Source organism: Lottia gigantea (assembly GCF_000327385.1).
Source record: "Lottia gigantea unplaced genomic scaffold LOTGIsca_126, whole genome shotgun sequence".
NCBI classification, from domain to species: Eukaryota; Metazoa; Mollusca; class Gastropoda; family Lottiidae; genus Lottia; species Lottia gigantea.
Window position 1 is genome coordinate 530,915 of NW_008707351.1, and position 25,569 is coordinate 556,483.

At 31.7% G+C, this 25,569-nt stretch overlaps 3 protein-coding genes across 3 annotated transcripts in view; 1 reads left to right on the forward strand and 2 right to left on the reverse strand.

Moving 5' to 3' along the window:
• Positions 1–3,825: 3,825 nt before the first annotated feature.
• On the reverse strand, positions 3,826–8,163 carry LOTGIDRAFT_172077 (hypothetical protein; the record flags this gene model as incomplete). The annotated part of the gene is made up of 6 exons (XM_009048660.1): positions 3,826–3,925; positions 4,436–4,510; positions 4,843–4,978; positions 5,297–6,937; positions 7,093–7,201; positions 8,104–8,163. The coding sequence occupies 6 exons, from the start codon at positions 8,161–8,163 to the stop codon at positions 3,826–3,828; spliced, it is 2,121 nt and encodes a 706-aa protein (XP_009046908.1).
• An 8,558-nt stretch (positions 8,164–16,721) lies between these two features.
• LOTGIDRAFT_138477 (hypothetical protein) lies at positions 16,722–17,928 on the forward strand (the record flags this gene model as incomplete). Its single annotated transcript, XM_009048661.1, has 3 exons — positions 16,722–16,822; positions 17,018–17,191; positions 17,580–17,928. Coding segments are annotated over 3 exons (624 nt in total), but the record flags the coding sequence as incomplete, so codon positions are not given.
• A 1,836-nt stretch (positions 17,929–19,764) lies between these two features.
• The window catches only part of LOTGIDRAFT_172079 (hypothetical protein), a gene marked incomplete at both ends in the record, with an annotated part of 6,602 nt that continues 797 nt past the window's right edge, over positions 19,765–25,569 (reverse strand). Inside the window, 10 exons of the mRNA XM_009048662.1 lie at positions 19,765–19,935; positions 20,607–20,705; positions 21,088–21,208; positions 21,749–21,792; positions 22,052–22,101; positions 22,472–22,630; positions 23,382–23,421; positions 23,662–23,713; positions 24,026–24,131; positions 25,284–25,432. Of these exons, the coding sequence (XP_009046910.1) occupies positions 19,765–19,935; positions 20,607–20,705; positions 21,088–21,208; positions 21,749–21,792; positions 22,052–22,101; positions 22,472–22,630; positions 23,382–23,421; positions 23,662–23,713; positions 24,026–24,131; positions 25,284–25,432 (991 nt within the window). The remainder of the gene's footprint in view (positions 19,936–20,606; positions 20,706–21,087; positions 21,209–21,748; positions 21,793–22,051; positions 22,102–22,471; positions 22,631–23,381; positions 23,422–23,661; positions 23,714–24,025; positions 24,132–25,283; positions 25,433–25,569) is intronic.

Consider the following 25,569-nt stretch of genomic DNA (forward strand, 5'->3'; position numbering starts at 1 on the left):
TTATTATTATTGACAATGTGAAATGTATATATATTGTTGTGCTTGTTATTATAATATTAAACAAATTTATCTCTTAATGAAGATAAGTTGAGGATATAAAAATGTTAGTCAAATTTCCTAGTTTTAATTTTGTAATATCTCATCGCCCACTTATTACAGAGATAGATCAAAGCAATATTGTGTTAGCATTTGAATATTTCAGACTTTCAATGCAGCAAATCAAAGTTGCTGACTGGGGAATGTGTTTAATGGGACAACAAAACCAAGCCCTTGGAAAGAATGCATGATTGATTCTCAGTTAAAGATAAAACCTTCAGATTTTTCAACCCAATTTCCGCTGAAGCTTATCTCATGCTTTTTACCAGGTCAGAACATATTTCAAACCATAGTTTGTTGAATGGGGATATAAACAATTAATAAAAAAAAGTCTTGATAACAAAAACATCATTTTATCAACAAGAAAAATATATCCAGCATAAAATATAGTGGGTAAAACCCCATTCCAATAAAATAAGATTTAAATATTATTCACATGTTATAGTATATAATTACTAAAAGCCATACATACATACATGCAATAATTACATAAGTTATATGCAATATGACACTATCTTACTCTTAGGAAGTAGTGCTGGCTATTACAAACCAGTCCACGATATGGGATAATGGGATAAAATTAAACACTTGATCCTCTTAACATCCACTGTCTTATCAATAGTTTCCAACAATATCATTCAAGTCAGTGACAAAAATTTGTGATTCCTCTTAAAAATCCCTACTGTTAATGGAATGAGAGGTACCTTCAAGTATTGCCTCATGATATGATACACATAGTGGCATGTTGTATGACAATACATTGATTCACCAATATATTCTGCCAGCACAACTAGGAAGTAATGTAATGTGCCAATAGCAGCTTAAAACACTTACATTTTCTGAAGTGTGGAATTTTACAATGAACAAAATTGATCATAAGATATTTTTAGGAATGGGGGCTAGATTTGACAGGTCTGTAAGTAGTAGTTGTAGCTGTACAATTCTGTGCTTTAACTTTGCTAGTTGAAGATTTGATAGAGGAATTCATGACAGTTACACCTATAGACTTAATAATAATAATGACATGTTCAAATGCAACATACAATACATAAATAAATACAATGAAAAATTGGTATGATCTAATCACAAATTCAATTCCATTTAATAAATAACATGATATATGAAACAATCAATTGATGCTTATAGTAAACATTCCCAAATATATTAATACAAATCAACAAAACATCCATACAAAATATAGAGCATTATATCACTTGGTTGGGCAAATACTAATTCACTAAGGTATCTATCTGTGAATAATGAATATGCGTAGAAAAGAAATCCTAGGCAATATTGTTGATAGCCAACTATCTAGAATAGAGTTATCTTATCATTAATTTAATGTTCTGTTTGCCTGATGAAAGGATGACTGTTCGGCCTCAAGCAGGTATATTACATAACTTCTACATTAAAAGAAGGTCTTAATGATAAATATCAGCACAACTACATGAATTAATGTTATATCAACAGTATTGTTTAAAATAGATAATTCTTCAGTATCAAACCCATATCTGAGGTATCACAAATAACATATTGCAATTTAAATCATCAAATTCATTGGATCTACTGAATTGATTCCAAAAAAGAAAATACATATTTATCATGGACATTTCAAACTTCTATTTTCACAATTCTGATTTTCTTGAACATGGCCAAAGGGTGTTTGCAATAGTGAGTGAATTTATAATTTTCAATGGATAAATTCGTGTAAATTCTGACAAGCATGTATCTAACACATTCATATTTCTAATTAAACTTTAGTTTAATGAATTAGATAAATGTGATGCCATGTCAATATTATGCTTGAAATTTCAGCACTTTTGTAAGAATAAAAAACTTGGAAGCATATTTTGTGTCTTAACAATAGAACATTCAAAACCTAGTAAAGAATGTTAAAAGAAACAAAATACCTAGATATTGTGACTAGAGTGTAAATTCAGGTACATACTTGACATTCAGGTTTATATCCTTCGTGTTTTTTTCTGTTTTTCTTAAGTACATGTTAGTTACATAAGGTGAGCAGTAGCTTATTCATATTAAGGAGTATTTTCAAGTAAGAATTAAAATTAAACCTTTTTAAATATAAAAACAGAACCTGTTATTACTCAGAGTTTCACACTATATGATCTTCAGTCAACTTTATACAGATAACATACAGGTTTTCAATGTAATTCTATAATTTTCAAGCTTAATAATCAAAATGACTGATGAAAATTTCTCTGTATTTCAGTTTAATTAATATTTGTATCTATAATTTCCAAATAATCTAAGAGATAAACCATTCAACATTGAAGCCATACATTCATTACATTCAATTAAACATCTGTTACTCTTTTTATCACATAATTAATGTACTTCAATATATTATATAAACCATTATACAGTAATATCAACATTTCATCAGGAAATATAAAGCTCAAAGAGATTTTAAATAGATTTCTGAATTTTTATGTTTATTGGAGACATTCCAATTTACAATCAGACATCTGTGGTTCCTGTAATTCCACTAAAACTAAAGAGTTTGGTCACTAATCACCAAATATACTTTATCTCATAGGTCATCAAACACGTAGTTACAGTGGAATTACAGAAACCACAAACATCAGATTGTAAATTGTAATGGTGCAAATTGATGCTATAAGTGTCCCTGATACACATAAAAATTTCGAAAGCTTCCTTACATACCCTTTAATTCTGTTTTTTCAATAACAGTTCTTGATTTCGGTTTCAGATTTGTTTGAAACATGTTTTAAGGAACACTTTCCTTCAGTTATCTATTAGTTTAAAAGGACTTGTTCAATAAAAATTGCAGAAACGACAGACGTCTGAATGAAAACTGGAATGGTGCAAATTGACACTATCAGTGTCACGGTTACACAAAAGATTTAGAAAAACCCTTTACAATCTCTTTAAAAACAGAAATTTGTGACAAAAATTTCATTTTTCATACAAGCCCAATATGGCAACACAGAATTGGGCTTCATATTTACTATTTAAACAGATTCTTTTGAATCAAGCTATGAATTGAAAGACTTCAATAAATATAAAATAATCATGCATTGAAATTATACAATGTCAGTATATCAATTAAAATAAGATATACTGAGGCAGTATAATATAATATGCAGTAATATCATTAAGGCTATATTTCATAATTTGTTATATTCATTTCATTCTTGCGTCTATGTTTCAGTCACAGTATGTTATTCATTGAAACACTGTGGCAGTTCACCAGTATTTTTCTGTAGAAATTAATGAACAGAATCAGTCTATAAATTTCCATTGGACAATTGCACCATATTTGGTCTTGATTTGAGTGTTGAATATATGTAAATAGTCTTCAGAAATACTAGAAACCATCTCAAACCAGGAATTTCTCTTTTAATTTCTATATTTCTATATGTCTTTACTATATATATATAGGGTAAAGTCTCAAGAAACACCAATAATTCTGGACACACATGGATTTGAAGTTCCAAATTTTACTGAATAGCTTGCATAAACAATTCCTGTTTCTGAGACTAAGGTACGCTTGATCAAACCGATGCGAACCTGTTCCTTTAACAGTAATATTTGCATGTTAGTATGTTAGTATAAGGGACTGCTTGAAAAAAATCTGCTGTCAGTTTACAGAAGGCTTTCATCCTCTTAAAGATGAACCTCGTAAAGAAAAAAAACTTGAGATAAAGTAATGGATAGACAAAAGAAATTAACCTAAGATTAAGACTGTCATCTATTCTTCATTTTCTTTTTTCTTAAGGCTTTTAATCTTTCTTCTTCCTGTTCTCTTCTTATATCTTCTAAATCTTCTTTTAAACCAAGTCTAGCACTAAAAATATCAAAAATATAGAAAAACACACAATCAATACATGCTGATACTCAACTTAAAATAAATCCTAACAAGGTGTTAAAAAATCAATATAAATCATTGCATTAACCTTTCATTTTGAGTGGAATGAGGGCAAAAGGTCTAGACACAGACATCCAAATAGTAATTTACACTTGGGTTTATCTTTTGAATCGTACCTACGAGAACATAAATTCATCTAGTGGTATCTCATGCCTATATAGTAGTGGTGGGTGAAGTAGACCATGCTTACTCTTGTAGAAACACATAAAGATAACCCTCATTTGAGGAATCCACTACTATACTATTGTTAAAAGAATTGTTTTGCTTGTAAAGATTTTTTTTTATCTAAGTCTTGCTTTATAGATTTTTTAAAATTTCATACACTAAAAACCATGAAATTCTTAGTTACCTATTGTCATGGATGTAGGCATACTCTCAAAATTGCTTTAAAAAAAAGAGGTAGATATGGGGGAAAAAAGCTTATTATACCTTCTGGCTTCTTCTTTCATACAAGATGCAAAATTACTCTCCATATTATCAATATCATCATCTTCATCTCGGAATCTAAAATTCATAATTAGAATTTAGCAAAAGTTCATGATCTACAAATAAGGAGCTGTCTATTAGCACTAGCATAATCATAATCTTATCAAGGTCTAATATTTGTCTAATAGCACTAACATGATAATACCCGCATTTGTCAAAACCAAATAATTGTCTAATAGCACTAGGTTATTCATACCATTATTTACCACAGCCAAATATTTTCTAATAGCGCTAGATTAATCACACCTTTGTTTATCACAGCCAAATATTTGTCTAATAGCACTAGAATCAATCATACCTGCATTTATCATAGCCAAATATTTGTCTGATAGCACTAGAATCAATCATACCTTCGTTTATCATAGCCAAATATTTGTCTAATAGCACTAGAATAATCAGCTGTTTCATCTTCACCATCATCAATAAAATCATCTAATTCACTATCATATTCATCTTCAGAATCTATCACCATTTTCTTTTTCATCACTACAATCAAAAACATTACTTGGCTACATGACAAAAGTTTTTGATTAATTGTTAAAGAGATGGTCATCTTCAACCAAAGTGAGCGTAATCTGATCAAAATAAACAAATTTTTTTTATAGTTTTTGTTTCAATTTATTCTCACAAATTTTCTACTTGTGTTGTGTTCTAATGACAAATAGTTGTCAAATATTACAATTATTAGTTACAAATTATCCACTGTGGTAGAAAACATCTTAGATTACAATGAAGATGAGTTCCTGTGGGTTCCTTCTTCCAACACCAGCAATGTTTGATGCTCTGATCACCAAGAAAACTTACCAGGTTTTTTCGGTCTATTTTTCTGTATACTGCCATAAATTCTGTCCCAGGGATTGGTTGGTTCTTCTGGTGGAGGTAATGCTTTCTTTTTAGGTTGTGATGGACCATTGTCACGTAAATTTTCACTTGGTTGATCGGATTTGCGTTTCAAAGGTTGAGGTGTGCGATTAATTTTATTAGGTGCAGAGCTAGGTGGAGCTCTTTCTCTATTACGATCCTGTTCATATACCCTCCGGTCCCTTTCTCTGTTGCTATCCTGTTCATATTCTCTTTGATCCCTTTGTCTGTTACGATCCTGTTCATATCCTCTTTGATCCCTTTGCCTGTTACGATCCTGTTCATATCCCCTCTGATCTCTTCCTCTGCTATGATCCTGTTCTTGTCCCCTCTGTTCCCTTCCTCTGTTACGATCCTGTTCATATCTCCTGTGGTCCTTTTCTCTGTTACGATTCTGTTCGTACCCTCTGTGATCTCTTTTATGTTGTTGTTCAAACCCCCTCTGATCTTTAGATGAGGAAGATTTATTTGAACCTGGATTAGTTTTAGTGGGTCGGTTGCCGTTAAATGCTGGAGAACAGGTTGAAGATGGCCTGCGATCTGAGTGCTCTTTATAAGGCGTATTGTGACTAGGCTTATTATAACTAGAATTCAAGTCTTTGTTTTTAACACTATTATTATTATTCCTATTAGAGATTGGTGAGTCTTTTGGTCCAGATTTATGTGAGTTATCAGATGATTTCGAAGGTCTAATAGGAGGTAGATCTTTTCCTAACCGTTCTTGGTACTCTTTGGATTTCTTACGATCATCCCAATCCTGTTTCTTCTCAGCCCATTCTCTTTCTTCACGAGTCATAGGTCTTTCTTCTGCAACCTTTTTTTTGGGCTTTTTGACTATTGGATCAACCATGACCGGTTCTTTAGCCTTATTTTCAGCCAATTTTAATAAATCGGCAAAGTTCATAGGAGGTGGGGCACTGTTGTTGGCTCTTTTAATTATTTTGGGCTTTGGCTGGAATGGTTTTGGATCTTTCTTAGCATTCATTTTAAGCTTTTCTCTCATTTTCACTTTTTCTTGATATTTTGCAATTTCTTTTAGCTTATTGTCTCTGCGTGTAGTAGATTTTTTTACTCCATCTGGATCAACGCCATATTTTTCTTTCAGTTTTTTTACACTTTCTGAGACATCCTCTTTAGGTTTTGATGCTCTATGTGAATTCATATTGGAATTGTCACTGTCCACTACATCTGACTTTTTGACTAAAGCCACATTAAATTTGGGGGTTTCTTTAACAGGAGTGACAACAGGACGTTTTGGAAGTGGTACTCCTTCCTTTTGCTTATGGGCTATTCTTACAACAGCAAAAGATCCATCAAAGTTAATCCTAGCACGATCTTTCTGATTATAAAATTCATTCCTAGATTGGAGATCCTGAAAGACAGCTTCTTCGAGTTTCAGTTTGGGCTTTTCTGGCATCTTTGGTTTTGAGTCTGTGGAAGAACTGCTTCCTGATTGTGGTTTAGTCTTGTTATGATGTTTTTGCTTTCCTGCACCTTCCGCAGTCGATGGAGAACCAGCTTTTGGAATTCTGAAGATTTTCTTTTTTTCATCTTCAATTCTTTTCAGTTCTCTTTTTTCCAGCACTGAAAGCATAACATTTTTTGCATTAAAATTGTGTTAATGGTAGACTTGCTCTGATGACTGACAACTAAAGGAAGGCCTCCTTAATGCTCAAAAAATTCTATGATTACTTCTCAGTCATTCTCAAGAGAATTAATTCAAAAATCCTTAATCATACCTTTCCTTTTCTCTCTTTCTTTTTCTGCTATTAACTTTTGAACCACATCAGATTTTGGTTTTTGCTTATTTTCTTTTTTCGGAGCTGATATGTTAAATGCATACCCTTTCTGAAATTGAAAAATTGATAAGTAATGGTTTATGGTGCAAAAGGAATAAACCATTAATTCTTATAAAATATTTCATAAATGAAAGCTTCGAAGACAATTCATGTTGAACGAAATATAGCCCTTTTCCAATAAGTAGCCTACAATAATGTGTCTTTTTTATTAGGGCCTTGAATAAAACCTAAACTGAGCTTTGAAATGTCCTTTGGAACAGGGATCTATTCTTGATCACACTGATCTCAGAATTGAGTTTGTTTCTGCCATTGTTAATATCATCATAAAACATGCTCATTCATACTGCAATCCAACAAGTGTTTATCAAAGGATAATTTATATTGGTAGTTAATTGACCTCTCTGAACCAGCAACTCTATAAGCTATTTTTTAGCAGTAATCTGTTGACGGTTAATCTGTTGAAGTTGAAGGTAATGATGACATATTCCTTGAGAAATTATCAAAATAAACGATAACTCATTTGAGTTAAGAAAATCAATTTCTATTGTTTGATTTGATCTTTAATCTGTTTTTGACATTTACATAGGCTTTTGTATTTGTACTACGCACATATAAATTGGGATTTAAATCTGTTTGAGTAGATTATTACACAATATACCGACAAACCCATATAAACCAGCATTTTCCACTGCTCTGGTTGGATGTTGGTTTCAATCATTAGAAAAAGGTCAGGACATAAGCAAATTTCTGTCTATAACTGACTGAGACTGAGTATTTTTAACATTAAAACAATGCCAGTGATGATGTACCAGATCCCATCAATCACTAAACTATTCCACTTTCAAATAGTTCTTTCCTGTGAGGCATAAATCTTACAGTTCTGTTCTCAACAATATTTTCAAACCCACGTCTACCGTGGGCAAATACGAAAAATCACAAGATGTTGTTTACCTTTTTATCCGACCCTTTTTCATTTTGGGTGGCCAAATTCATCAATTCGTTGAAGTCCATGTTGACTTATACTAACGGATTACGTGTAGAACCGATAGATTTAACAATCTACTAAGACCACATGTCGTCAAATTCGATTTTCCAGTCGAAAAGAACCAAATATCGAATATTTTCTGGAAGTTTTCAGTCGTGGGTTTTCAACCGGATGTACACATGCGATGATGTAGAAGCTAACGCGAGTACACAGAAATATCGAGAACAAGACTCTTGACTCGGGGCAACATAGGAACATGTACTGGTGTGTTCCGTGTGAAGAAACGACACCTATCAGTGATAATATCTTCTAGTTTCACTTTCATTTTCTAATGACAGATGACGAAATAATATGAAAAGTTGTAAGAACGCACTTTTTTTTATTAAATCTTTTGTCTCAAGTGTATGAATTCAACGACTATATTGTAAGCAGCCGCCTTTTAATTTCAGTATCATTGTTATGTGACGTTCTAGGACTAGTGTTTGTAACAGATTTTTATTGAATAAAAAGAATATGTGTAGTGTAGCTTAGTTTGCCAGAATTGTTTTCCAAATAATGGCTTTCGTAGTGTAGCCGGGCCGACTAGCTTGCATTTTGTTGAATAGAGAGTGAGAATGCATTTACTTTTGTGTAGTTCTATTGTTCAGAATTGATCTCTATAAATCAAAATGTGTAGGCTATGTAGTCTGCCATAGAAAATCCATTTCGAATTACGGCAGCCCATCTCTATCCTGTATCATCAGATAGGAATACAAAACAACTTGGACCTTAGACAACTGGATCTATCCAAATTTCAAAGACAACTTTTTAAAGATTCAAACAGGCTGTCAAAGGCGACTCAGACCGCTTTATTTTAAAGATTTTTAAAAATTGTTTGACTCTTTCGCTTAACAATGTATGTGGGATAAAATTGATTTTCCCCATTCAAATTTTGTCTGAAGGTGGTTCTTGTTATTCCATTAATTCTGCCTCTACAATGAGATTAGAGTTGAATTTTTTCTCTCATGCCATTTTGCAAATATTTAAAATAGAATTTTCAACTGTTACCAATTGTCTAAGGAGATTGGAGCAAATGGATGCTATCAGTGTCCCCAATAAACATGAAAATCTCTTTACATTCCCTTTAATTTTTATACGCCCACATCTCTCTATGAGTTTTTGATGGAATCGAATGAAATTCGGTATGTGTATTATACATATTCATAAAATGAACATCAAGTTCGAATTTTAGCTATTTTCGACCATTAGAAGCAGAGTTATTGCCCTTGCCCCAAAATCTTTAATATTTTACATCCGCATGCCGGCGTATATATGGCTGTGGTCCACTATCTTTTTTGTTGCAGACTGGTTAAATAAGAAAATTCTTGAAAAGAGAAAAATGATTTTTATATGATGTAGCTATGTCTAATAATGATGTCAAAACCAAAGTTTTAAATTATCTACAGAATATATTTCCCCAACTTCCCACTTCATTATTGTTACAAGTTATTGTTGATATGATACAAAAAGCTATCCCTTTTTATGACCAGGATGAAAGCATTATTTCACAATATTGTGTGAACAGACTTCTAGAGTTAGGTAAGTCAAAATAGTTTATTGTTTGATGTTATAAAGTGCAGTTTACCAAATTATTATGGAAGCACAATCATTGGTTAAAGCGTTCCTCCGATGTCCGGGTGAGCAGTCATTTGGGCACAAATATTTTAAGCACAAGAGAGTTAGAAAGCATGAAAAATGACAAAAGTTTAAACATCCACATGATACAATTTTGTTGACTTACAGTAGAGCTTGATATTAGATTTCTACGATAAAATTGAATTAAGATTTATCAGCCAATTTAATCAATTAATAAAATTACTACCAGTATATTTCTTACATTTTATATGTTATCAATGAGATCATTTGTATTGAAATCTCAGCCTTGTGTTACTTTATCTTAAATCTTTTGAACGCTATTTTGTAGACAACAAAACTTAGTGTCTTCTAAAAGATAGGCTACAGAAACTTAAAAGTGTATGATCTTACCTTGAAATGTAATGTCATTATAAATTATACCATTTGTGAATTTTGCAATGTAGGCTATTTGGAAAATGTAAATTTATTGATTTAGATAGATTTCATGATATGATATCTAAGTATAATTTTTTTTTTTAGGTGCATCCAGTGCTGAAAGCAATCCAATCAAACAACTTCTATCACCCAGTGGAGCTAGCTCCCAGTCTGGTGATCAGAATCACAGAGAATATACTGAGGTATCTTCTACATTCAATATTGAAGAATCTTCCAGAGGATCATCATCACCTTTTATAGATAAACCATCTCTATCAACCTCTCATTTACCATTTACTTCCAACATAGAGACACAGGCTGTGGATAAGAATGACTCAATGCCAACTCTGACACTTTCAATACCAAGTTTACCCTCAACCAGTGAAACTGTTCGACCAAGGTCACCATCATTACCATCCAGTCATGACCATGACACCAAGAAGCTGCTGAAACACTCATCTACCACCTCAAAAATCAGAAATTTATTTTCTTCTTTTGGATTGAAAAATGCTGATACAATTTGTGCTAAAAATAAAACTAATAGTAAGACAGATGACTCAGATTCAGATTGGATTTTTGTGGTCTGTAATGATGCAAGAAATAATCAAATTGGCCAACCTACCACAGAGGAATGCACCACAGAGGATCTTGAATTCTCCATTTCTTCATTCAATTCTCAGGAGACCTCTAATCCATTATCAGGGAAAGGGAGTTCTGAAGCAGCAAAAAGGATATCTACATCAGCTGAACCAGCTAGTTTTACAGAGACTTCTGATCAATTATCAAGAAAAAGAACTTCAGAAGCAGTCAACAGGAGATCTACATCAGCTGAACCAGCTAGTTCAATAGAGACTTCTGATCAAGTATCAAGAAAAAAAACTTCAGAAGCAGTCAACAGGAGATCTACATCAGCTGAACCAGCTAGTTTTACAGAGACTTCTGATCAAGTATCAAGAAAAAAAACTTCAGAAGCAGTCAACAGGAGATCTACATCAGCTGAACCAGCTAGTTTTACAGAGACTTCTGATCAATTATCAAGAAAAAGAACTTCAGAAGCAGTCAACAGGAGATCTACATCAGCTGAACCAGCTAGTTTTACAGAGACTTCTGATCGATTATCAAGAAAAAGAACTTCAGAAGCAGTCAACAGGAGATCTACATCAGCTGAACCAGCTAGTTTTACAGAGACTTCTGATCAATTATCAAGAAAAAGAACTTCAGAAGCAGTCAACAGGATACCTACACCAGTTGAATCAGCTGGATCTATTGAGACCTCTGAACAATCAAGAGAAAGAATTTATGAAGTTTATCCACCCAGGAAAGCAGTAAATAGTGTATCTGTGCCATCTACAAGTGATTCTATGAAGGAATCTGAGCAAATATCAAGAAAAGAAAGCAGAATATCTACACCAGCTGCTCACAATTCTGAGCCAGACATTCCAAATAAAATAATCTCTACAGTATCTAATAGCAAATACGTGCTAGAAAATCATTCAACATGTAGAAATTCAGAGGCAACTAAGGCAGTCAATGAAAGGGAAATCCAATCAGAAGAACCAAAGTCATTGTCAGCAACAGCAACAATCACCAAAAGTGTATCTTCAACAGCAGCAATGAAAGATGATGATTTTATTTGGATTAGTCCAGAAACAAAATCTACATTAGCATCAGATGAAAAGAGCTCAGAAACACCAAGAGTAGTAAGGAACTCAGCTGCTGTAGGAAGTTCAACTCCAATATTGAACAATGAAAATCAAACGCCTTCTACATCAAAGGAGTCATCTATTTCAAAGAAATCATCAGCCATATTTTCTTCTTCAAATTTCCTCCTTCGACCTTCAAATGCTATTGAAAATGAGCAAACAAAGAAACCAGGCATACAGCCTTCTTCAATTACACCAATTATAAATGATTATGATGTTTCTGTAAATGCTAAAGATGATGCTGAGGATGGTATAGATGAAGTTGTTGGTCAAGTGGTAAGCAAATTTTCTAGGCCATTAACAGTGTATCTCATAATTAGGCCAAACCTATATGGTTTAGTTCCTTGTTTGTTTATTTCATTTAAGGCCAAAGTGGGTGAAAGCCTATCTACAATGAGATAGCTAACTTTTTGTCTGGATTGGTGTTTTTTGTGAGTGTTTGTAATCACCCATGAGCTCTGTTGAAATTCCGAAAAATCGAAACATTTAATATGAGATATTGCCCTTGTGCTTGAAAACACGTTCAATTTTTAGCTTGTTAACGCTCTAGATGGCACAATTTTTGACAATTTGGACAAAACTTGTTAATATTTTTCAGTATCACCTAAAAAAGTTCAAAAGAAGTGTATGACTGAAGGTTGAATATTACTTACTGCAAAATATTTTTATTCAAAATCAGAGCTAGACATATATATTACCTTTCCTGGCAAGCTATCTTTTTTATTTCAGATGGAAATGTTTCCTGATGCCAATGCTGCTACTGTAAGATATCTTCTAATTGATATTAAAAAAGCAAATCCTGAAAACTTTGTTTCTGAGGTGATAATGATGATTTTAGATGGACCTCAAAATCCCAGGCAAAAAGGTGGTGCTGGAAAACACCAAAAGACAAAAAAAAAAAGTAATGAATCCGAAAGCTCTTCAAGAGGAGAAAATCTGGTTAGACACGTTTCTGCTCCCTCAACATCTCATGTACCAACAGATACAACTGTATTTAATAGAAAGAGGAAAATGGATGACATAAGAGAAGAAGATCCTTCACCCAAAAAATCTGTAAGAAAGGTAAGAAAGGATATGTTCTTCTTTTTGATAAGTGTCAGAATTCAATTTTTCGTTGTGAAAAGTATATTTCTCCCTTTAAAAATAAAGGGACAGGGTCACCATCCGTTTGACCAATCGTACCTTAGTCTCAGAAACAGGAAATTTTTAGTTCAGCTAATCAGTAATAGTGTTCATTGCTAACCGTCAAAATTTGAGCCTTCAAATCCATCTGTGTTCAGTGTTTAAAAGTTAAAAAGACGATTCGTCTTTTCTTGAGACTCTGTCATATAAAGAAAAGACATCTATAGAAATTGAATGTGAAATTGAAGTATTTTGAAGGAATGACTTTTTTTTTTACATTTCTAGTACTTCCAAGACCAAAATCACCACCTAAAATGGCGATAAACTTTGATAATTTGCTATAGTTTGTGAATTACAGTTCAAAGATTTACAGAGAAATTGAAAAATTGTTTTTTTAAATTTTTTTTTTTAGAATTTAGATGTTGTTAAAGTAAATAATAATAATGAAGAAGATATGGATTGTAACAGTAAGTTGTGTTATCTTTTCATTTCTATGACATCATTATATTTACTTTTAATATTTTTAAATTTGGTTATTTTCCTATATTATTCAATAATTAAGTTATGAGACGGTTAATCAGTTAACAGTGTTCTGTTATGTAACTGAATTGAATCTAAATAATTGGTTTTAATGGTATTTGTGATAGTGATGTCATAAGCCTGACAAGTTCAGGGACTACAGACATCAGATTTGAAATGGAAATGGTACTCCAGATGCCAGACAGGGAATCAAAATAGTGCTATAGAACTAGAAGCTATGATTTTTCCCAATGACCCAATGTAATTTGTGTCTATTTGAATTAATTGAAGTATTTTGTATAGATTCAGTTGTAAATTGTGAAGTATGTCTATTGGTGTGTGATATATATCAACTAGGACAATGTTGTGATGGGCATATAACTTGTTCTAAATGTATTGAGGGGCAGATCAAGGGATTTTTTACCAGTAAGGACAAAAATGTAAGTTATAAAACTATATTTTCCTTTAATTCACCTTTCAATCAATTCACATTTAACTTTTGACTGTTGGTATAGATTTTTATAAATTAATATTAATGATAGATGTTTTCATTTTTCATTCTTGAAGAAAGTGATATGACTAGGCCTCTTTTCTCAAAAACTCAAACAATAAAATTTTGTAGCTAGTTTATAACTTTAGATTTACCACACTAATACTGAATCTAAATTTTGATATAAAAATCTCTCCCTTTTAAATATTTACTGGACAACTACAACATATATCAGACGTCAAATCATGTTTGAATCAGAAACATTTTATTTATTTTCCAGATTGTATGTAAATGTCAAGTTAACGATTGCTCAAGCTTTTTACCCATTAGTAAGTGGACAAAATTTTCTTAATTTCAAAATGTCCTTTAATTACGGAATTTTCGCGGGGAATAAATACTCAAAAATTATTTCACCATGTATAGTGTGTATCCCTTTTCAGGGTAAAAACCTGCTCATTTTTACACGAAAATATACGGTATATGGAAAATGTTGTTGCCACTGTTTTTTTTCATAAGAACACCTTATTTGTAAGAAGATAACTAAAATGTCAATTTGAATAAAATATAGTCTGAAATTTTTGTTTCTGCAGACTAATTCACTTGCCATTCCTGATCTTATAATATATAGTAAGGATATCTAACAGATCAGAGCATGTGATTGGTTGCAAATTTTCTGTTTTTATGACTACTAGAGTACAAATGTTTTTCGGTTTTTGCAGGTGAAGTGTGTCGTATTATGCCACCATTTATAGCTGATATAATAAAAGATAAATTAGAAAAAGAAAATTTAGCAACGATTGAAAGTTTTGATAATGTAGTCAAGTAAGTTTTTTTAACATTTATTTTTTTATACTATGGCCTGAGGGACAGAGGTAAAAACAAATGTGTCTTGACATTCAGATGGAATAATAAGTCAAGTAAAAACAAATATGTCTTGACATTCTGATGGAATAATAATAAGTCCAGTAAAGACAAATATGTCTTGATAGATGGAATAAAAAGTTGAGTAAAATAAATGTGTCTAGACATTCAGATGGAATAAGTCAAGTAAAAACAAATGTGTCTTGACATTCAGATGGAATAACAAGTCCAGTAAAAACAAATGTGTCTTGACATTCTGATAGAATAATAAGTCTAGTAAAAACAAATATGTCTTGACATTCAGATGGAATAATAAGAAAACTAAAAACAAATATGTCTTGACAGTCAGATGGAATAATAAGTCCAGTAAAAACAAATGCGTCTTGACATTCTGATAGAATAATAAGTCCAGTAAAAACAAATACGTCTTGACATTCAGATGGAAGAATAAGAAAACTAAAAACAAATATGTCTCGACATTCAGATAAGAATAAAAGTAAAAACAAATGAGTCTTGACATTCAGATGGAATAATAAGTCATGGTTATTTTAATATATGTACTTAATTCAAACATAGCTTATCAATTTTATAGATGTCCAGATTGTGGCCATATTGGTGAAGTAGCACACCATAAAGAAATACATTGTGCTAATACAGACTGTATGCTTGTAAGTTTAGGTTTTAGAAAAAGAATATTCTCTGTCTTGAATGTATTGATTTAAGGCTTTATAACATCAAGCCCATCTACTTGTGGTTGGACACAAGCTATTTCCTAGATTTCTTTACTTCTTGTTTTCAGTGACCCTCTCCTCTCATATGTAGCCCTTATTATTTACAACTGTCTGACCACAATGTTTACAATGTTTTGTATTAATTGACAACAATATAGTGATGAAATTGTCTGACAATTGACATTAACAATTTATTGTGTTTTATTTTCAGTCATTTTGTAGATTTTGTAAGAAATCATGGAATGATTGTAACCATGACAACTGTACTGATTTATTATCAACATATAAAACTAGTTCAAATAATGTTTTAGAGTCTTACCCTAAATTCTGGTCTAAAATTGAGATTAAAACAGATAAAGTAGGTATAATTTATATCCCAGAATATTTTAGTATTATTTTATTACGGGGCATTTAATTGGTTTAATATTCAAGGAACCTAGATCTGTAGGGGCATAAGAAGTTTGTTTGATCATGATTGTCATGTGGAGTTATGTACAGGAAAAAGACCAGGACACTCAATTGCTAGATTTGTATTTTAAGCACTTTAATCTTTTTAGAGGAATTTCTCTATTTTTGCCAGTGATAATTTTTTTATACGCCCACATCTTTCTATGTGGACATATATTGTCGGCACCCCTGTCCGTTCATCGGTCTGTCAACATTTGCTTGTAAACGCTCTAAAAACTAGATTTTTTGATGGAATCAAATGAAATTCGGTATGTGTATAAATATTCATAAAACAAAGATCAAGTTCGAATTTAAGCTATTTTCAACCGTTAGAAGCAGAGTTATTGCGATTGTCCCAAAACCTTGAATATTTACCATCCGCATGCCGTGGTGGGCGTATATGACTGTGGTCCACTATCTTTATAAAGTCACTTGAAATTTGGTTTTGAGAGATGAAAAGATTTCTATGTATAGGAAATAACTCTAAAAGCATGTTAAAATGGCATAATTCTACCCCACATGAGAGTGAGTGGCCCCTTTCACCCTCAGCTGAAATTTTCCAATTCCTCTATTTTTTGATTACCTACTGTGATCCCTGATTACTAATAATATAAATTGTATTTTAGGATTTTGTATGTATAGAAGTAGATGTTAACAGTAAAGAATACAACTCAATATGCCAACGATTTCATCTTACAGTTAACAAACAGATAGTTTCTATCATTCGAATACAGAATACCAAATTATGGCAAAAATATGCTTTGTGAGTACTTCATTAATCATCTGTCTTTTTTTTTATTAAGAATATTCTTGATGATTTTATGTTATCCTTGTAAAAAATTGTTGTTTTATTCTTTTTCTTTGCTCCTGTGTATTTGATTTACAACTTAATCCTATTCTATCCACTTGCCAAATTTAGCTTTAATAAAACAAATACAATTTCTCATTATCTGTTCAGGACAAGGAAACATATACTAGATGATTTTGGAGTTCAGAAACTGAACGAGTTGCATTTATTCCATGGTACAGACCATCAAAATATCGAGCGAATTTGTCAAGAGGGATTTGACTGGAGATTATCTGTCAAGAATGGTCAAGCATATGGCAAAGGTAGATTATATATATACTATCTGTATTTTTTTTTCAATATTTAAAAAAACGTTCTTTAATATATCCAACCATATCTAATATCATTATAAACCAATAAACGCTGACAATTTAGAAAATCTTACATGGTCCACTTTGCCAGGTCATTTGTTTTGTCTTATCAACCAAATTCAGGTTATTAAGAGAATAGTTTTGTGTGTGATGTCTTTCCGAAATGTGTTCAAATTGACATAACAATTATTGTAATCTAAAAATGTATCTTTTATTACAGGAGCCTACTTTGCTGTACATGCCAATTACTCAGATAGATATAACTCAGTTCTTCCTTTAGGTACACCCAATGTGTTAAAATCATCTAACCTAGGTTTGTTTATAGACAATCGAACGAAGACAGGCTCACCTAGTAATGAAAGAACAGCAGCATCAACTTCAAAACATTCTGATATATCACATACACTACTTCAGCCAAACAATATGAATTCATCGGCAAAAATAATTAAACAAAAACATTACTTGCGTAATTCATATTATTCTTTCCACGGACTGCAGTATATGTTAGTAGCGCGAGTAGTTTGTGGACGCTCAACAAATGGTTACAGTGGATTAACAAGACCTCCTTCAGACCCATCAGATGCTAAAAATAGACTATTTAATTCGGTGACTGACAGGTCTGAAAGCCCCCAGATATATTGTATTTTTGATAGTGCTCAGTCCTACCCTGAATATTTAATTGAATATACAAGTGTACAGAACGGTCAATGAACCATTTCATGTTTTTAGTACATATCTCTTGTAAGGGCTGTGAATCTACTCAACATAAATCTTATTTATAGCAATGGTGTAGACATCTTCACAATGTCTAGCTGTGTCTTATACCTGGACTGCAATGGCCACATTTCTTGTATCAAGGAAGTTTGTAAATGCAGTGATTTGATTGGTTTGTCCGCTACCGAAAAGAGCCAATACCATAAGCAAAAATGCAGTGCTTATATTGATGACACTGATTGGCTGTATTCATACAATCCATTTATTTGTAACACAAGAAGGCAGCTATTGGAGTCAAGGTATTAGACAAAGTTCGTTAATCCTGACATTAGGAAGATGTGGTGTAGAAGGAATACTGTATCTATAGCCATCAATTGGTTGATGTAGATAAAGCTTACTATAATAATCATTATTTATTAGTCATAAAATTAGTCATAAAACTTTCAACTCACTTATATGCAAATTGATGACGAAAATTCCAGTTTCAGTGAAAATATCGAATTGGTTTCATTTAGACCCCAATAGAATGGTTTAAAAGCAAATGTGCCACAAACAACATTTACCAGTCTATTTCCTTCTCTACCATTTTAAATATTTTTTTGCAATACATGGAACCGGTTCTGAAATATGTTCTGAACGTTCTGTTGATACTATAAATCCGAAACATGCAAAAGTCACTAATCAAGCCTGCACCTTGGAGGTCCCCTCCTAATTTGTGACAATAAAAACATTCTAAATTGGTGGTAGTGTATGATGAAACTGAATTATTTTATTGAATATCTCTTGCTTTGTTATGAACTTGTTATTTAATTGTTAAATAGATTGTAAAGAGGTTTTCTTAACGTTTTATGTGTATCAGGGACACTGGTAGCATCAATTTGCACCATTCCAATTTTCATTCAGACGTCTGTGGTTCTTGTAATTCCACTAAAACTAACTCATTTTATGACATTACTAGAGGGGAGCTGGCCATGCTACTATTAATATAATTATGCAATTTCCCTCTAGTGACAATGAAACGCTTAGTTTTTGTCGAATTACAAGAACTGCAAACATCAGAATGAAAATTGGAATTGTGCAAATTGATGCTATCAGTGTCCCTGATACACATAAAAAGTTTAAAAACCTCTTTACAATCCCTTTAATGTATATTTTTAAGACAAAAGTAAAATCGGGGTTTTTATTGATATTTTTGTATAATGAGTAAATATTGTTATTATTATTTATTCTGTAAAATGCTTTTTGTTAAGAAAGTTTTTATATTTTTAACCTCGATGTTTTTTTTAGTTGCTAGGTAACCTCTGATCTAAGGGTTGGTTCTTCGTGTCATGTCTGTGATGTAGGAACAAGGGTTGACATGGGAAAAAATACTATTTCAAATAGGCCAAACAAGAGTCTACGTGTGATTCCATCTGCTTGTAACATTTGTTTCACAGTTAAAAGTGATATTGCCTTGCCTTGATATTTGCACACATTTTGGTGTTGCCAGTCTTCAATGAAACCCCATACGAAACAGAAAAGATGGGCATTTCAATGCCAATAAGCCACTGCAGCTTCCTTTGCAATTAATGAAGACTTTTTCAGAAAATCAACTCAGCCAATTAAATAGAATATATTTTCTACAACCTTAATATAAAACAGATTTTTAAATGTTATCAAAAGCTATTAAAACAATAACAATATGATAGAAACATAATATTATCTAAAATATTGTACAAAAAATTACAATTAACTCTAGGTTTGATGTTTGACATTTTCAGATTTTACTTTCAATACTTTAATAGATGTAAATATACATGATTTGACCAATTTTAGAAATGAAACATTGTGTGTTTATGGAAGATCGCTGTAATGCTGACATAAACACTTACTAATAAGTTCACAATACTTTTTCTCCTCCACTAAAGAAGAGTGTTGTTTTGATACATGAACTTTTGCTTCTGCTATGAGAGTTTCTCTTAGATTTGGTACCATGATCAAATATTTAGCTTCTTTAACAAATTCCTGGAATAAAAGCAAGCATGAAAGAGAAATTGCTTTGAATCTTGTACACATAAAAGCCATGAGGATATGCCCAGCATTGAATAACAAACCGCCTCCGTTAAAGTTATGCTAGCATTCTGCAACTTACGATAACTGCTGAATGATCAATCAGTGCTTTAGGTAAAATCAACAAATATGGCTTTTTTTTTTTAATTTTCAATTTTTAGAATGTATTCAAAAAAATCCTTATATAGGTAGAGTAAAAATTAGCCAGAAATATAGGCAGAATGAGAGAATTTGAAAGTTATGAGGTTATTTAAGACAGACAATACCATGCAGTGTGCAACAAAGGAAATATGTCAAACCCTTCATATTTCCAACTACACATTCTTCAGCATAATGGAACTCAGTTTTGTTCTATGTGAATAGAAAATCTTTTTCCCAAATTCTTTTTGCTATTTTAAACAACACAATCTTAATCATGACGTGTCTCTCAGTTAACACTCCTATCTGAACAGAATATCTAATTACATAGCCAACTTTTCCAACCTTCAAATTTTGTCACCTTAATTCCTATTTCAAGCCTCACAGTCCTTAGCATATAGTTCTTTGTTTATGTGCCAGCTTTTCCAAAGTCAGCCCCTTCAAGCGGCATCACCTACAGTAAAGATACTGTATATAAAAATCCATACCTGAGGAGTGTTAAACAGCAATCCTGTTAGTTTATGTGTTATCAAATCTCTATTACCGCATATATTTCTAGCTAATACTGGTGTTCCCAGTTCCATAGCCTGTAATTAGTAACATGGGTATACTGTATCTCTTTATTGCATGGTCATTTCTACCTTGGTCTCAGAAATTGGTAAGCTAATCAGTACAAGTGCTCACTGCTGACTGTCAAAATTTTAGCCTTCTTATCTATGTTTATCCTTAATTATTAATAACTCCATGTTGGAGAGTAGTAGTTTAATGCATAAATAGATTTATTATTGCTATCAATTAGCTCAAGTTAACAATAACCTGTAAATAACATCACATTAATTTACATGTAATTGTGAGACCATTTCCACTAGAAAGACAAACCTTTTAAGGTTCTAGTTTTTTTACAAAATATTCAAAGTACATGCTGACTGTTTCTCTTTAACCAGTGTAAAATTAGAAATGTTGTTATACCTCTAATAAAGCTAAAGACATGCCCTCACTTTTAGATGAATTGACTACACAATAAGCTTGTTTAATGGCTGTATGAGTATCAGATAAAGAAAGACCTGGTATATAGACAACACCTTGTAAACTACAATATAAACAAAAATATATCAATAAACTTCATAAGCCTAATACAACAAAACTTGTTGATTTTGATATTGTGACAGATTTTCTCTCTGGAATTTTGTCCAAATTCAGTCACTAATGATGCTACTAATTGCGAAGGGCCTTATGTGATAAAGAATATTTTGCGATTAGTGATGTCATCAAACACTTAATTCTAATGGTATTGCAGGAGCTACAGACACAAATTGATGCTATCAGTGTTGTTGATACAAATTTTAAAAAAATTCAAAAATCATTTTACAATCCCTTTAAAATGCTCTGTATTAGATGTAATAAAGAAATACTCTCCTATAGAAAAACACTATTGTAAAATTTTTGATTAAAGACCAAATCCAACAATTCATTTTGCAATAACAATCTGAAGTAAAATTTTCCCAATTGAGCTGTAAATGGCTCAAAAGAATGCTTTAAGTAGGTTGTTTGGGTCAATTTGTAGACTTTGCGCTATCATCACTTTTGTGGTACTATTTCTAAATAGCCATAATAACTAAATAGATTTTACCTTTTGATTGTGGAGGTAAATTCTTTGTAACAATCTTCTTCAATCTAGAAATTAAAACAAGTTAAAGGAAAACTTTATCCATATTGCTTTTCAGAAGAAAAATCCAATGGCTGTAGTGTCTTAAATTAAATTCTGTCTGTCTGACATAGCTGCTGGTCAATCAGATGGTAACAAACAAGTTTAAACTTTCAGAGGCTTCAGCATTCTGCAGAATTTTCACTCTGGGTAACAAATGATACAAAATATTTCTAAATTTGACCAGGCACTAAAAAAAGGCCTTGCTACAATGTATATATCCCTTACCATTGGTCCAATAATAATATAATAAATATTGTCATCTTCATTATGCCAATCTGTAACATCAAATTATATTAAAGGAGATATCCCAGATAAATCTGAAGTAATATTTAAAATTCTTGAAATGGTCATTAGCATTTGAAACAAATCTTCCAATCAATAGTCATCTACCAGCTAGTACTTTAATTTGGCCGAGGTCCAGTCTGCTCAAGGTTTCCCTCCTTTTAGATTCCTAGACAGTTGCCAATGACAAAGAGTAAGCCAATGCCACTATCACGGCAAAATTTCAACTATTGCATGACATGCACTTTTTGATTAATAAAGCTCATGGCAAAGATTTAAAATGCAAAATTGTAATATTACCAAAAAAACTCTGTGATAAGATTTTGAAAGAATTGCCATAATATAATAATAAAATATACTTACAAGACATTTGTTTGACTAAATATAGTGGATCTTTAACATGACGTATACCACTTATTAATAAAAACAATTTAATATCACAGTTATTGCTTCTATTATCAATATAATCATTGGATCGTAAATATTCATATAAACAAAACGAGGAGGGGTTGGTTATCACAGCTGCAAGAAAATATAGATTTCATCCATTTTTATTAATTAACCTGAATTTCCAGTGGCATGAACAGTAATTTTATAGCTTTATACCTGGGATATTGATTTAGCTATATTTACTGCATAAGTATTATATATGTCAAATTTATATATTTAAAGGCCCATTCCACTTTTTTTATAAAACATTTTCATTATCAACGTTGTAAATTATACCTGAAATATTTTTAAAGTATGCTATTTATATTTATGTATCTATTTGATCAAACAGAATTTGATTTAAAAGGGTTAATTAAAAACGGAGAGTGCTAATTGTTAATTAAGCAGTTTGATCTAGTTTTGGTGTTTGGCTTTATAATGGCTCGATATCATTAGTTGAAACCTTCTATTCAGAAAACGTAGGAAACATATTTCCCTACAATTAGATGTTTATTTTATAGTACAGTAGTTGTCTCACAGCTTTCAAAAAGCATAAAAAACTTTAAAAGTTTATGTTAACTTTTTAAAAAGTTTGGCGTTAAAAAATGTGTATGAATGTGTTTAGTTCAAACTTTCAGATACCTTAAAGGACACATTTCTCTAGGTTCAACCTATAAAAAAGCAGAATGTTCCTTTAAGCATGAACATTCCAAATTTTTAACAATTAAATAAAAGAATTTTGTCATTTAAAATAAATTTCAACCTTGAATATTTCTTTAATTTGATATAATCCAAAACCCTAGTGCCCCTGGGGTACCTGAGAGGTTACATAATAAAAACTCACCCTGTTTGATTTCCACAAGTTTCTTTGGTGGGAGATTTGGCTGGAGTAAAAAAAAGGACAATAATATTGAAAGAGCTCTGAACCTGTCATATCTAGGATCAGGTGTTCTGATTGGTTGACATTGTACTAATTTCACCAGTAATCATTGTAAAAGAACTCAACAATAATGTATTTTTCATGTCAGCCGCCAAATTAATTACTAACAGCTATTAACCAGCTTGAAAACTCAGAACTAATTTTAGCAAGTTTTGAGATTATCACCAGTTACAAGAATACCTACCCATAAATGATGAACCCGTTTTCTTAAAGACTCACCAAACACAACCAGATATCTATAATTAAAATTTTAAAACCTTACTTATATCTCAACTAGAATATCTTAAGTGACCTTAATCCAGTCTTGCATAGTTTAATTTCTACAGAGGTTTGATGGGCCTTGGGTTTAGAAAAGCAGATGGCTTGGCATTCCCATTCCCTGACCCTAGCCTCCACTTTAAACTTTCTAATTATGGTACATAGTTAAAGAATTTCTTTGAGACAACGTTTTGGTCAATTTTTGATTCATAGAAACGCTACTAGTTTGTTAATATCATGAGCTATCTGACTTTGACATCCTTGATATGAAGCAAAATGACAAACAGTACCTGGCAGAACTGACTGTTTGTGTCATTATGTCTAACATATGAAGATCTGTATGATATTTATTAACATCAGTTCCACCAATTATTATCACATAGGGTTTCTTACAATCTATAATTAAATATACAAGATATCAAACTGCAATAACAAAACCTTCTCACTATTAGTATTCAATGCATCATATATAGAAATAATAAAACAGAACCTGAAACATGTAGTTTCATGCCCTGCGATCCCCAGACAACTGATCATTTTTAGATTGTCTCCTATACAATCTTTAAACAACTGATCTATTTCAGGCTGTCACATGACTGATCTTCTGACAACTGATCAACATATGCTGAATTAGATCATTTGTTCGGATCACACAGCATGAAGCTCTCTGAGTAACAAAATGTTTAATAGACAGCCTGATTTATACAGATATACCCAGTAAACATTGTATATTATTATATTCTACCTTTTGATAGACAGCCTGATTTATATAGATGTATACCCAGTAAACATTGTATATTATTATACTCTACCTTTTAATAGACAGCCTGATTTATACAGATGTATACCCAGTAAAAATTGTATATCATTATACTCTACCTTTTAATAGACAGCCTGATTTATACAGATGTATACCCAGTAAACATTGTATATTATCATACTCTACCTTTTGATAGACAGCCTGATTTATATAGATTTATATCCAGTAAACATTGTATATTATTATACTCTACCTTTTAATAGACAGCCTGATTTATATAGATGTATACCCAGTAAACATTGTATATCATTATACTCTACCTTTTAATAGACAGCCTGATTTATATAGATTTATACCCAGTAAACATTGTATATTATCATACTCTACCTTTTGATAGACAGCCTGATTTATATAGATGTATACCCAGTAAACATTGTATATTATTATACTCTACCTTTTAATAGACAGTCTGATTTATATAGATTTATACCCAGTAAACATTGTATATTATTATACTCTACCTTTTAATAGACAGCCTGATTTATATAGATGTATACCCAGTAAAAATTGTATATCATTATACTCTACCTTTTAATAGACAGCCTGATTTATATAGATTTATACCCAGTAAACATTGTATATTATCATACTCTACCTTTTAATAGACAGTCTGATTTATATAGATGTATACCCAGTAAACATTGTATATTATTATACTCTACCTTTTGATAGACAGCCTGATTTATATAGATTTATACCCAGAAACATTGTATATTATTATACTCTACCTTTTAATAGACAGCCTGATTTATATAGATGTATACCCAGTAAACATTGAATATTATTGTTATCCAGGTAATTATTGAGTTGTGTTGCTGACAGAAATGATAGAGGATCTTTTATATGACAATGAAAACCATTCTTTAATAAATATTGGCTGAAATGTAAAATTAAAAAATTTCTACTCTTTTAAAGGGACAGGTTTGTCATTTTTTAAATCAATCATATCCTAGTCTCAGAAAAGGGAATTTTTTAGCTAAGATAATCAGTGTTTTGCTCACCGTCAAAATTGAG